We start from the raw sequence: 13,434 nt of genomic DNA, 5'->3' as shown, positions 1-13,434 counted from the left end.
GTCTGCTTTGTCCACTGCTGTATTCCCAGCACCTTAGTTCAGAATCTGGCACATGGCAAGTGGGCAGTAAGTATTTCTGAGTGACTAAATTTAAAAAATTATAAATTAAGTATGTAAAAGACACATGCACTGGAAACAAAGCCTGAACAGGCTACATGATGAGTTGAACAATGGATCCTGGGCTAAAGTGGAACTATTCAAAACATGGGCTCCTCAGCAGCCAGCAGGTTACGAGGGTTCTCCCCTGACCACCGCAGGACGTACAGGGCTGAGCTTTGGGGAGCAACCACAGTGAGTGTCAGAGAATCTAGTATTCACTATGGATGCAAAACACTGTGCCAGGTATTTCCAAATCAAGCTCATGCCAGGTCAGAAAGGGCTCTGCCTGCCTCCGTCTACGCAGGTGACAAGGTGGAAGTGGTACAGTTTTCTTGTCCTTTACTTCAGGGAGAATTCTTATTAACAACCTCACTTGTTTACTCTGGTTCTCCTATATGCAATATCCATTCTTATTTCTCACAAGTATATGGAAGGGCAGTAGTAGGTTTTTCTCTTCTCTTCTCCCTCCTTTCAAATTTGGCTCACATCTGCAGCTCACCTGCACGGCTCCTCCCAGCATGACGGCCACCAGTCCCATGGACATGCTCAGTGTCTGTGATTCCACAGTACTCTCTGCCTGATGGGCCAGGCTTGCACATGCTCGCTGCAGGGTTGCTGCTACAAAGTCCACGACCTACCTCAGAAATGGAATTTAGAATTAGTGAAGAGTAAGAAAAAAAAAATCTCAAAATTCTCTTCATATCTAATGTCTACATCCTCATCTTCTCCTTTATCAACATCATGACAGCACGAAGCTTCCAGACCAAATGCTACCATGTAGCAGGCATGGTGCTCAGTGTTGTACATGCACAAGCTCACTCAGGTCTCATATCAACTCTAGGACATCAGTACTTTTGTCCACATTTTCAGATGAAGAATCTGAGGCTTAAAGAGGCAATCTGCTCAAGGCCATACAGTCAATAAATGAGAAAGCCCTTTTACACTTTCCCAAACGTTTTAATATACCAACCCACCTTCCTTTACTTTTCATAATTTTTGCCAGGAAATTAAAATGAAAACTGATTTGTTACTTTCTGACCATCTCAGAGTATCCTAGATCTGCTTCGCCTAATGAGGTTTCCTCCCCAAGGATTCCCTTCCCCTGTTTTGACAGTCTAAGTTCTAAGAAGCAAAGAATGGGGGGAAAGGCATCAATTTTATTTAGAATTCAGTGTACTCAAACAATCTCCACAAATGATCCAGAGTCACTTTTTAAAGTATCGAATAGTTTTTAAAGATTAAGTTATTATATATAAGATTTTACTTAGCATTTAGCTAACAACTAAGCCTTAAATGGAATTAATTTGGTCAGCATCATTTTAACTGTGCTTGGATTAATCATCTTAAGTAGAAACACATTTGAATAAAAGACAGCATACACATACCCATACACGCACATGCGCTTAAGTCCATGCGCGTACACTTACATGCATATTTAGGATTAATGGCTCAAAAGGGAAAAATCATTTTGAAAATGGGATGGTTGAGGTAGGTCATAATAAGCCTCTAAACACCATGCAAGCTTGCATGTTTAACTCTCTGGGCAAATCACATGCTATGCTAGAATCTTTACTGCAGGTTTAAAGTCGGGAGAATGGCTTGTTAACACTTGTCTTTTGGAACAAGGCAGGAAATTAGAAAGGTTATTAAAAATTCCACTTACTGTAATGAACAATGCTAGTAATGGCAGTATTCACCACCCTCTCTAGATTAAGACTTTATTGACACTATTAGTTAAGGACACTGGCTCTTTCCAGAGAAACCAGTTCATCTACCATCTTGGGCCACCTATTTTACCTCCAAAGAGTTTTCTCAAACACTCCTTGGTTATAGGAAGCTTCTATTTCAGCACAAATATACTGTTAAATTGTTGGAACAGAACTATCCAGCCTTCCAAATTTTTCAAATTCCTCTCCACAATCTATTATATATATAATACATATAATTTTTTTAACATTGCAAAACAAGTAGTATGATTCTATTTTTGTTAAGAGACTGTCAAAAAATGATGCAAATGAACTTACTTCAAAACAGAAAAAGGGGGAGGGTATAGCTCAAGTGGTAGAGTGCATGCTTAGCATATACGAGGTCCTGGGTTCAATCCCCAGTGCCTCCTTCAAAATAAATAAATAAATAAACCTAATCACCTCCGTCCCCTCTGCCAAAAAAAAAAAAACCAACTAAAAAACAAAAACAAAAACAGAAACAGAAATAGAACTGACAAAGAAAACAAACTTATGGTTACCAAAGGGGAAAGGCAAGGGAGAGATAATTTAGGAATTTGGGATTAACAGATACACATTACTATACATAAAACAGATAAACAACAAGGATCTACTGTATAGCACAGGGAACTACATTCAAAATCTTGTAATAATCTACAGTGGAAAAGAAATTGAAAAAAGAATATATATGTATATCGCTATCTAAATCACTTTGCTATACACCTGAAATACTGTAAATCAACTACACTTAAATTTAAAAAAAGAAGAAATCTTCAATTTTATGTATGTTAAAGAAAAAACCCTGGGAGCTATTAACTGTGGTGTGATAGCCAGTTGTAACTGTCATTTATGAAGTGTACCCTTTCCCCTCAATATTGCGTGTAACAACTAAACCACCATTTGGATAACAGCTCCTCCCCTACTACTCATTTCCTGTGATTTATATGGGGCTGCCAGCCACAAGGATAGGTATATGACTGATGCCTGTTCTAGAATTTATGTATATTGAGAAGGGAAGGAGAGAGACTTTTTTTTTTTAATTGAAGTATAGCCAGTTACAATGTGCCAATTTCTGGTGTACAGCATAATGTCCCTGTGCTATACAGAAGAAATTTGTTTTTTTTATCTATTTTTATATATAGTGGTTAACATTTAGAGACTTTCACTTTTTACTTAAAAATTTTTGTAAAGGTACATTAATTCTAAAAGCCAAATATTCTTGAAAGTTTACAATGAAAAATGGCAGTGCCCTACCCCATTTCTCTCCATCTGATTCTGACTCTACTGAGGCAAACTGATTTTAATTATTTAGCTGTTTAGTTTAGTGATAACATTAAGAATTTGCTATTTACCAGGTACTGTTCTGAACATTCTACAGGTATTAACTCACTTAATCCTCATAATAATCCTATGGGGATGTATAAACCTGCTGCCAACATTCTGGCAAATGAGTGCAAAGGGGCTGAGGCCTCCCTGCTGAGTCTGCAGACATCAACTTAATTCTACAGTTTTGCAGTGTGCTACCACCACCCAAGTTCAGAGTCTTTGGGTTCAACCTCTCTCAAGAATAAACCTCCAGTCTTTGGCTGGAGAGGGGAGGTGGTTACATGAAGCCGAGGAAGGAATCAAAGGGTCTACTGAATCTTGTTGGAGCCTTTCAACCTGATTTAATCTCTAAGTTCAGCTCCATCTTTGGAGCTTATCTGGTGCCTCCTACCCTTACAGGGTTCTGAAGGGAGAACTGGCTTGCTTTTATTTTCCCTTTGCAAAAAAATTTGAACAGCTTTATTGAGGCATAGTGCTTTGCTTCGTGACTTCTCCCATGCAGGCACTTAGCTTTCCATTTTCTCAAGTTGCTGAATCAGCTACTATTTTCCAGTTTCCACGCATTATTCTCTTTTATCTATTGTCTCTCCTCTCCTGCTCTGTTGGTCTATGGTTTCCAGATAAATATTTTTGTTCAATACACCGTCTTTAACCATAAGTCCTACTTTGAAAAATTTGCACCTCTATGTTATTTAAATGTTTTCACAATGAACATGTGTTACTTATGTTAAAAAAATTTAACATATGAAAAAAACCACAGCATGTAGAACCTCTTCTATTCTGCCAATTACATGATCCAGGTACAGAAGGGTGCAGAGGGTGGCAGTTTCCTCAAAGGGTAGGAAAAAAGGAATCTTGCTCATTCCTCTCCAGGTACACAGGCCCCCTTGCTGACTCCTCCACACTCCAGGCAGGCTCCCTCTTGTCTGGAACACTCTTCTTCTGGGTATCGCAATAGCTCCCTCCTTTCCTGCTTTAGATCTTTGCTTAAAAGTCACTTTCTCAGCAAGGTTCTCTGTGCCCACCCTATTTACAAACTCTTTTACCATCCCCTTTCTTGGTTGATTTTTCTCTCTGATACTTACCGTCGTCTAACAAACATACTGTGTGATTTTGCTGACTTGCTTACTGTCTCTCCCCTTATGTGATTGTAAGCTCCATGAGAGCATGGATGTGTGTCTGTTCTGCTCACTGCTGTGTCTCTGATACCTGGAAGAGTACGTGGCACACAGTAGGCTCTCAATACATACTTGCAGGATGAAAGAACTCAGGAGTTGGAACAGGGCTCTGTATCAGCACAGACCATTACACAGCTCAGTCCTCTCTGCATCATCTCACATACTAACATGCCATCTGCCAACACACTTTATTGGATTTTTAGTCTTTCATCCACGAAAACTTCAATACGCAAGAACTTCAATATGCACTTCTAACAAATAAGGAGATTTGTTTTTCATATAACTACCATACTACGATTACACTCAATAAAAATTCCTATACTTAAATCAAAAATATAAATAAATAAATAAATAAATAAATAAATAAATAAATAAATAAAGCAAAAAAAAAAAAAAAAAACACCAAAAAAACCCTTATATCTTCTAATACCTGGTCCATGATTGTTGCACAAATGTCTTCATACAATTGGTTTGTTTGAATCAAGATGCACATATTGTGTTTCACTGATATGACTCAAGTCCCTTTTAAGCTACAACAGCTTTGCTTCTTTTTAACACCATTTATTTGACGAAGAAACTGGGTCATCTGTACTGTAGAATTTCCCACATTATGGATTTGACTAATTGTTTCCTCATGGCATTTAGCTTGCTCCTCAACCCTGTTTTCTTGATTAGATTCAGGTTCATATCTTGGGGGGTTGGTTTGTTTTGTATTTTGGGGGAGGGTTGGGAGTAAGGACCCTTCCCAGGCAGTGCTGCATTCTTCCTACTGCATTACATGAGGAGGCCCATAATGATGTCTGCTTGTCTTCTTATGGTGATGTTAAGATTAATCAGTCCAGGCTGAAATATTTGGGGGACATATACTGATATTTGCATTAACCCTGAAATCCACCAAAAATAAAATGGACAGACAGATGGAAACATAGATTAATATATGATAAAGCAGGTATAATACAATGTTAATGATAGAATCTAGGTAGTGGGTATGCAGGTACTTACCACAAAATTCTTTCAAATTTGAAAGTTTTCATAATAAATTGCTGGGGGAAGAAAGGATCAGCTGGTTTGGGTGCATCTGGCCTAGTACATTCATTATAAAGTACCCCTAATGGTTACAGCAGACATTGATGATTGTTACCGAGATCCATTATTTCATTAGGGGATTGCAAAATATAATTTTCTAGCTCTCTTTTTAAATTTTTCAGTTGTGGTTCTTACATAAAGGAAAAATTTCCTTTGTTGACTATTTAGTTACATTGAAATACATAGAAATATAGTTCCTACAGGAAAGACAAGATACATGTTTTATTCTTTTCCTTCATTTATCAATTTACAAAATAGTGAGCTGATGCCCTAGCAACCTCCAAAGATGTCCCACATGAGATTCTGGGGTGGGAACTTGATGTGTTTCAATCCACTGCAGGCATTATTCTTTTTAATGTTCAAATTGTCCCACCTATGATCAACAGGAACCACCCCCAAGTTGGCTCCTGAATGCTACTGACATGACCCTGTTCATCTCAGATAGCTTCCTTGTATTCAAGCACAACAAGGTGCCCTGAGGCCTAAATTGTACAGTTCTCCTGCCCTAGACCCAAATGAACCTTTAATCCAATGAGCTTTGTGTTCAGGAGGAAATGGTATTTAGAAACTATAATCTGGTACTAGGGATACTAATTGCCACTGGGTTGTAATTGCTTCTTGACATTGAGAGTGGATTGAGCTAGAAAATGTCTCTTTCTTCAAAAAGAAAAAAATGATGAGTTCATACAAACACCTCCAATTAAAATGCAATATTATGGGGGTTTTACTCAAGTTCTTTAATTTTATATTTATAACTCTTTTTCTTATGCTGAAAATCTTAATGATATTAACAAAATTACTTATAACTTATTACTTATAACTTACTCATATGTGTAAGTATTTCAAAATAACATACCAAAATTATCACTAGCAGTAAGACTACTAAATGCAATTTAATTTTTTTTTTGTCATGCTTTTTGTCCTGATACATTTTAACCTCAGCTGAAGGACAATTTAATGGGACATATCACTTTTGTATCAGCCTAGCACCATTGTTCTTTAATTAGGAGTAAAAGGAGGTAAGTGGGAAAGCTTAAGTCATATCAGTTTTTAGATCTTTCCCTTTCCAACTAGCATCCTGAGACAAAAACATAATGTCTGGGTGAAAAAGTCTTTAGGGAACTGATATAAACACAGGAGAAACAAATCACTATACTGAGTAATAAGGGGTCAGTGAACTGAAGGAATAAGAGGCCAGGAAAGAAATCATGAACATAATTCTCATTAAATAGGCACGATAAGTCAGAGCTGACAGGCAGCTGCAAATTTTCTCAGCGGGAGCTGTAGTGAAACGCTGCTTAGCAACACCCGAAGGCAGATGACAATGACGACGGTACAAAGAGCTGGAGAATCAGGTTTAAGCGTGACAATCATACCATCTTACAAATGACCAGTCACCAACCAAGCAACAACTAACTGCAGTCGAGTGGTATAAAATATACTGCCTATACTTTATTACTTTTATTTCCTATTTTTTAAAAAAGCTGGTAAAAAACAATGTCTAAGCCATTAAACTCAGGCACTGGTTCACATAGTAACTCTACTCTGAAAGAATTTTTTAAAAAGCCTTAAAAACTTCACAGGCTGCTGTGGAATAAGCTGTGAGCTGGAGAACCTGTAAATTCAAGGTGGTCTTATCATTATTGATTTTTTTTTCAAATTTGAGTTTTAATCATTCTCAATTTCTAATGCACATTAGAATCATCCATAGTTTAAAAAAAAAATATGCTGTGGCTCTAATGTAGACATGCTGAATCAGAATCTCTAAACGTGGGCTGGGCATCCATATTTTGAAAAGGATCCCGAACAATTTTATCTGCACTAAAAGTTGAAAACTACTGCGATATACAAATGTTAAAAACAGTTATCAGTTTTATGTGCATGAGAATCACCTCAGGAGCTTGTTAAATATGCCAATTTCCGGGACCCAAGAAAGTCCTGATTCTCTTAATCTGGTGTGGGCTCGGAAATTTACAGGTTTAACCAGCATCCCGGGTAACACTGATGCAGATGTCAACAAACCACACTCTGAGTAACATTCTTTTGAACACTTTTTTGGAAAGAACCAACAGAAACCAAAACAGACAAACACAGCCAGCCTGGGATCTGGAATGCGCCGGCCACTGACCTGAGTGATGTTTGTGAAAATCTGCTCAGACATTTTCTCGCACAGAACAGCCATCAACTGGAGGACCAGCAGCTTCCACTCCTGGCCTTCCACAAGGAGAGTTTGGTGCTGCTCTAACTCCAAGAGGCTTCTGCTGGAGAAAGGCTTTGTTTTTAACTCTGCTTCATTTTCCACAGCCATGAGAGTCAACTCCTATAAGTGTGGGAGAATAGGAAAAGTGAAGAAAAATCCTGTCAAACTAAAGACTTAAAAACAGCTAGAAAACTCTGTTTGAAATGTGTATATAAAGAACCAGTCTGAAACAAGTTTATACTGTATAGCACAGGGAAATATATTCAAGATCTTGTAGCTCATGGCGAAAAAGAATATGAAAATGAATATATGTATATTCACGTATGACTGAAAAATGGCACTGTTCACCAGCAATTGACAAAACATTGTAAACTGACTATAACTTTAAAAAAAAAAAAAAAAGAACCAGTCTGGGCAGGGGGATGAATGTGAAAATAGGAGATGAGAAACATCAAAAAAGTATCCCCTACTTGGATTCTTGGGATATCAGCTCTGATTCTCTCCTTGCATCCTCCCACCTCCCAACACCAACCTTAAGCTCCACAGACACTCTTTTAGAGTAGGCACTCTATTTAGGGAAAATACTAAAGAAGGCAGAGATAGAGGACAGGGAATCCAAGACATCCGGCCTATGGTCTCTAACAGTGGAAATAAGGAGCAGCAGTTTGGGGTGTGAGTTACTGTAGGAGATCAGGGCAAAAGGAAGCACAACCACCGGTTCTAAGAAAGAAACAAACCCGGAAAAGGTTTCAAGTGACTACAAAACGAAATGAGAGGCAGAACTGCTAAATCTCCCTTGCAAATACCTGACAAAACAACAGTCAGAGAGGATAAGGGATTACTCTATAGCTGTAAAACCTGCTATTAACTTCAAAAGAGCTCTTACTGTCAACACAGGGCAAAGATTAACCCTTTCATGGATCAAGAGTTCTCCTTTGGTCATCTCTAAAATTTCAGTGCAGATTACCTTGGAAAGTAGTTCGAACATATGTGTACTGCTGAAGGTAAATTTTCTCCTTTTTACCAAACCAAAGGCTACTAAAAAACACATTACCCTTATGTCCTCTATATCTGTGGAATGAAGACGTAATTTTAGGACCTAAAATTATGACTGCCTTGTAAATTCAAAGGGCTCCTGGTGCTACCCTAGAATAAAGCTGACCATCATGAGCTATATGTAGTTTTTACCTTCAAGCAGAAGATGAAGAAGTCACCTGCCAAACCACACTCCTGGCAGTGGGACAGCAAGTCCCCGAGGTGCTCTACCTGGCACTGCTCTGAGGACACCTTCTGGTACAGGGCTTCATCTTCATCTTCATCACTGCAATGTGGGGGTTAATATTTATCTTGGTAAGATTTATCATCCAGAGATACTATTTTTTGGAAGCCCCATTAATAATCTTCTAAAGTAACATGTTATTTCCATACAGTATATCATTAGAAAAAGCTCAAAAATGTGCTTATTTTCCTGTTTCTCCATGCTGAAAAAGTATTCTCAGAAGCTAGGTTATCATGTTCTACACAGTCGTTTGCCCAAATGAAGAAAAGATTCATTTTAAGATGAATGTTGAATTACTATTATTTCAATAAGCTGCAAAAGCAAGGAGGAATTAAAGTATAAGTTGTATGTAGATATTCTGGTTTTTGAGGAAGAGAAGAGAAGGACCGCAGAGGGCCTTGGATGCCATTCAAAGGAACGTGGACTTTTTCCACTGAAGGGTTACGGTCAATGGAAAAATACACGATCTTCATAGAAGGAGATTCAGTCAGTCTCAACTAATAAGAACCAATTAGTTGAGCTGTGAAAAATGCATAAAGGTTCAGAAAACTGAGCAGACCAAATTTCCAAGTAATAAAATGTGGCTAAGTTATTGAAAACAGTGCTATGATTTCTGCAAAAAAGTTTCAAGAAGCTTCTCATGAGGTACTAAGGCTTTTAGTTTTCATTCATCAGGTAAGTGACAAAGCCAAGACACAATATTACTATACAATAGCATGTAAATAAATACACAGGTACAGAAGATGTACTAGAAAACAAAACACTAAAATAATGTAATCAGTGATTAGGACAGTGGTTGATTTTTGTTTTCCTCTTTATGCTTTTTTGTATTATACAAAGAACATATATTACTTTTGTGATAAAAAATTAAGAAAATTTCTTTCACTATTAAATTGAGGGAAAAAATGACAGATTTGCTTCATCTCACTGAAAAGTACAATTATTAAAGTAAATTTGGCAGACCATCTCCCTGGGTAGTATGTCCCAATTTACTGGTTCACTAATAACATAGCCCTTATACTCCTCTAGCAGTATGAATAACCTATAGATTAAGTTTAGGATTACTTCCTATATTATAGAATATTCCAAAGTTCTTCAGATCAGTCATGTTACCTCCACGATACTTTGTGTTAGAAGAAAAGGGAAACAGCTTCTAAGCTTCAGTGAACCATCCTGGCGGTCAAAATGAAGTACTATTGAGGCGGGAAGCCCCATAAAAAGACTGGCAGGACCCCCAAGCAGGGCCACTACTCTCGTGCCAGCACCATCCGGTTCCCTGGCCCAGAGGCTCTATCTTACTTTTTGCCTCTAAAACGGCTTACTTACCCCTAAAATTCTATTGGTTCCCTGAGCTCACTTCTAATTGGTTATTTCCTTCACTTCTGATTGGTTATTTCCTTCACTCCTGATTGGTTATTTCTCTCACTCCTGATTGGTTATTTCTCTCACTCCTGATTGGTCTATTTCTACAAAGCTTGTTCCTGGTTGGTCAACTTCTGTTATACTTTATTTGCATATGCTGTTTCAAAGTGTAAAACTGGCAGCCTATAAAGCCCTGTGTAAATCTACAAACAGGGTCCAGAGCTTGGAGTGTTAACTCCTCTGGGCCTGCTGGCGTAATAAACCTGAGTTCTCCAACTCTCCGAGTGCTGCTTGGTCTCTCGCCCGGATCCAGGTTGCTGTCACAACTGAGCTATAACACCGAGCTGTGACACATTTTTCTGCAACACTATATTCAAATAGTCATTTAAAAAATACATGACAATTACCTTAAGTAGCACTAGTTTATTCATCCTTAAAATTTCAATGAAAGAGTCCATTCCAAATAGCTATATTTAGTTCCAGAAGAGTAAAAATTCATGATCCAAAGATCCTGAAATCTAAGCTGCTCTTTCAGAGTTTCTTTAATCAAACTTTTTATTAACAATTGGTGCTGCCGGGCAGAATGGTAGAGGGAAAGGTAAGTGATGAAAGAGACCAGGTGGTGATACAGACCCTGCCCTTAGGGAACCAGCACCATGAGCAAGATCCTTAGAACAAAACATAAAATCACAGTATTCCTCTGGTATAGTGAGTATCAACTTTTTAGAGACATGAAGTGTTTTCAGTATCTTATTGAAAGCTATGGACCCTACTTTTAGCAAAAAAAAAAAAAATTATGTTTGCATATAAAATTTTTCTTATGTATAACTTCAAGGGGATTATAGATTCCAAGAAGTCCATGTAGAGACCCCAGGTTAAGAATCTGTTGCTTCTGGTAGTTGATGGAGAGTCATTCAATCACTGCCTATTCACTTTTTTTCCTACCAAGAAGACAAACTATAGTTTCAATAAGAACTGCTGGTTTTGACATATGTGCACCAAGTACACTAAGACTTATTAAGACAGCAGTGAGTTTTAACTGCTGATAAGTCAAATACTATACTCTATTTTGTCATTAAATTGGTCCCAGGTTAAACTGAAAGTGTTTTTAAAATAAATATGCCAAAAAAATGTTAAAATCTTTCAGTTCAGGGGCATGGTTATAACCACAAAACCTATGAATGCTCAGCAACTCTCAGTAAATTAGTAGCTTGAGTTTGTACTGATAATTCTGTTTGCAATCAATGAATTTTTTCTATTTTCCTCAAGTCCATCGCATTGAATAAGTGTTTTAAAACTTAACCAAGTTAAACATGAATTAAAAATTAAACACTTGAATAAACAGCAGCACTTTGAATGTGACATGAAATCTGAGTAGAGTAGCTGCCACCAGTTAAATACTATGCGGACTCAGATCAACAAGAACTTACATTCCAAGGTAGTAACATCTACACAAGTCACCCAGAAAGTGGAAATAATTTCAAATACACTTGCGAAATGTTGAGGAAATAAAATATTCATTTGTTAAGCACCCTCTAATCAATCCCTAGGAGAAACAAGCCCTCATCCTAAATACCATAAAAGAGCTCTCAGACAACTTCCCTCAGGAGTAAGCCTGACTCTGAACACACATATACCATCTTGAGAGTCAGAAAGAGAACTGGATTGTTCTGGTTCTGAGGGTGAACAGGTGTCTGCCTTTTACTCTGATTCACTGGCGAAGACTCTGTTTTAGTAAGTGAGCTTGTTGTGATGCAGAGCTGCGAGGCTCCAGCAAATTCCACCTACTACTAGCTAGCATCTAGGAAAAACCTGGAGGGCTATTTCAGGCTCCCACTTCATTTAGAGATTTTTAAGCGGCTGCACCTCAGCCGCCTGAGTTTCTGGTTTCCTTTCTGTCAGCGCCCCTTAGTGGACTAGTCGCAGATGGCTTTCTGGGTACCATTAAATCTGAAGAGAGAGAGCAAAGGATGGGTGGACTCACCAAATGGCCTCTTTGATGGTGATCATAATGCCACCTTGACTGGCCACTCTAAAGTGGCACAGGGAATGGAGAGAGGGTACAGATTTGTCCAAGCCTGCAAATCCTTTCAGGCTAGCAATTGCCTTCTTCCTCTCCAGTTTCCCCAGAATCCATAATAAGATCTCTTGGCAAAGTGACCTGGCAAAAAAAAAAAGCAGTTATAAATGAGCTTGTCATCTTACTCTACACATCTAACAAGGTAACATAAAAAAAGAAAGAATGACTGTCAGGTTCCATGCATTCTAAATGCTGGCACAATTCACCTAGCACTACTGAAGCGCAGGAGCAGAAGCTATGCTTCTAGTGAATTTCAGAATGCAAATATCCTGAAATTCCGTGAGTGACTGACTAATCCTTGGCTCTAGAAGCAGCCCTGATATGATGAATGAGCCTCACATGATTTTTTTTATTCAAGCGTACTCACTGCCTTTGGATCAGCCACTGTGAAAGTTTACACTGATAAAATCACCTACGTTCAATGGGACCAAGAGCTGGTGACCAAGAAACAGCAGACTGACAAACTCTTGCTGACTCCTTATCCCCGCTTATCCATGCCACTCAACTAGGAGAGGAATGGAGTAAACGTTTATGTCTTCAGTCTCAGTCTCTGATGAGGATGTGATTTCAAAACTAAAACAAGAGTTATTATACGAATTGTCTTCAAAAGTCACATATTTACAGCCTCCATTTCCACTGCACTTTCTCTTGTCACTTCCCTCATGGCTGTGGGCTTCAGTGATGGGCTGCCAAAAGTTAGAGAGCCAAAGGCAACATGCAAACTTCGAATAATACGCAAGACTGAGTACTTCTCTTCACCACTTAATGATGATGATGATAGTGGCCATTTATTGAGCTTACTATCTGCCAGGGACAGTGCTAAACACTTTAATGCGCAGTTAAGTCTTCATAACAACCCCATGAAAGAAGATACTATTATTGGTTATGGGATTATACGTGGAGGACTTCCAAATACCCAAAATCATAATTCAGCAGGACTTTTGAAAGGACATAAAGTCTTCCAAGGAGGGAGAAACAACATAAATCGCTCTGAAAATAGAGCTGATACAAAATGAGTCCTCCTTAAATTCCAATATGGAAGACAATTTTCTGGACGACTAAGAAATCCCTTCATTCTAAACAACACTGTACAGCACTAA

At 38.2% G+C, this 13,434-nt stretch overlaps 1 protein-coding gene across 2 annotated transcripts in view; it reads right to left on the bottom strand.

Annotated features, from left to right (window-relative positions):
- TANGO6 (transport and golgi organization 6 homolog) overlaps positions 1-13,434 on the bottom strand; it is a 152,489-nt gene that overhangs the window by 99,153 nt on the left and 39,902 nt on the right. For both annotated transcript variants that reach the window (XM_014555757.2, XM_032486612.1), the window contains 4 exons: positions 12,239-12,415; positions 8,802-8,934; positions 7,542-7,733; positions 599-733 (listed from right to left, as the gene is read on the bottom strand). In XM_014555757.2, the coding sequence (XP_014411243.1) occupies positions 599-733; positions 7,542-7,733; positions 8,802-8,934; positions 12,239-12,415 (637 nt within the window). The remainder of the gene's footprint in view (positions 1-598; positions 734-7,541; positions 7,734-8,801; positions 8,935-12,238; positions 12,416-13,434) is intronic.

This window comes from Camelus ferus, chromosome 9, assembly GCF_009834535.1.
Source record: "Camelus ferus isolate YT-003-E chromosome 9, BCGSAC_Cfer_1.0, whole genome shotgun sequence".
NCBI lineage: Eukaryota > Metazoa > Chordata > Mammalia > Artiodactyla > Camelidae > Camelus > Camelus ferus.
This window is presented reverse-complemented; position numbering and strand designations above follow the sequence as displayed.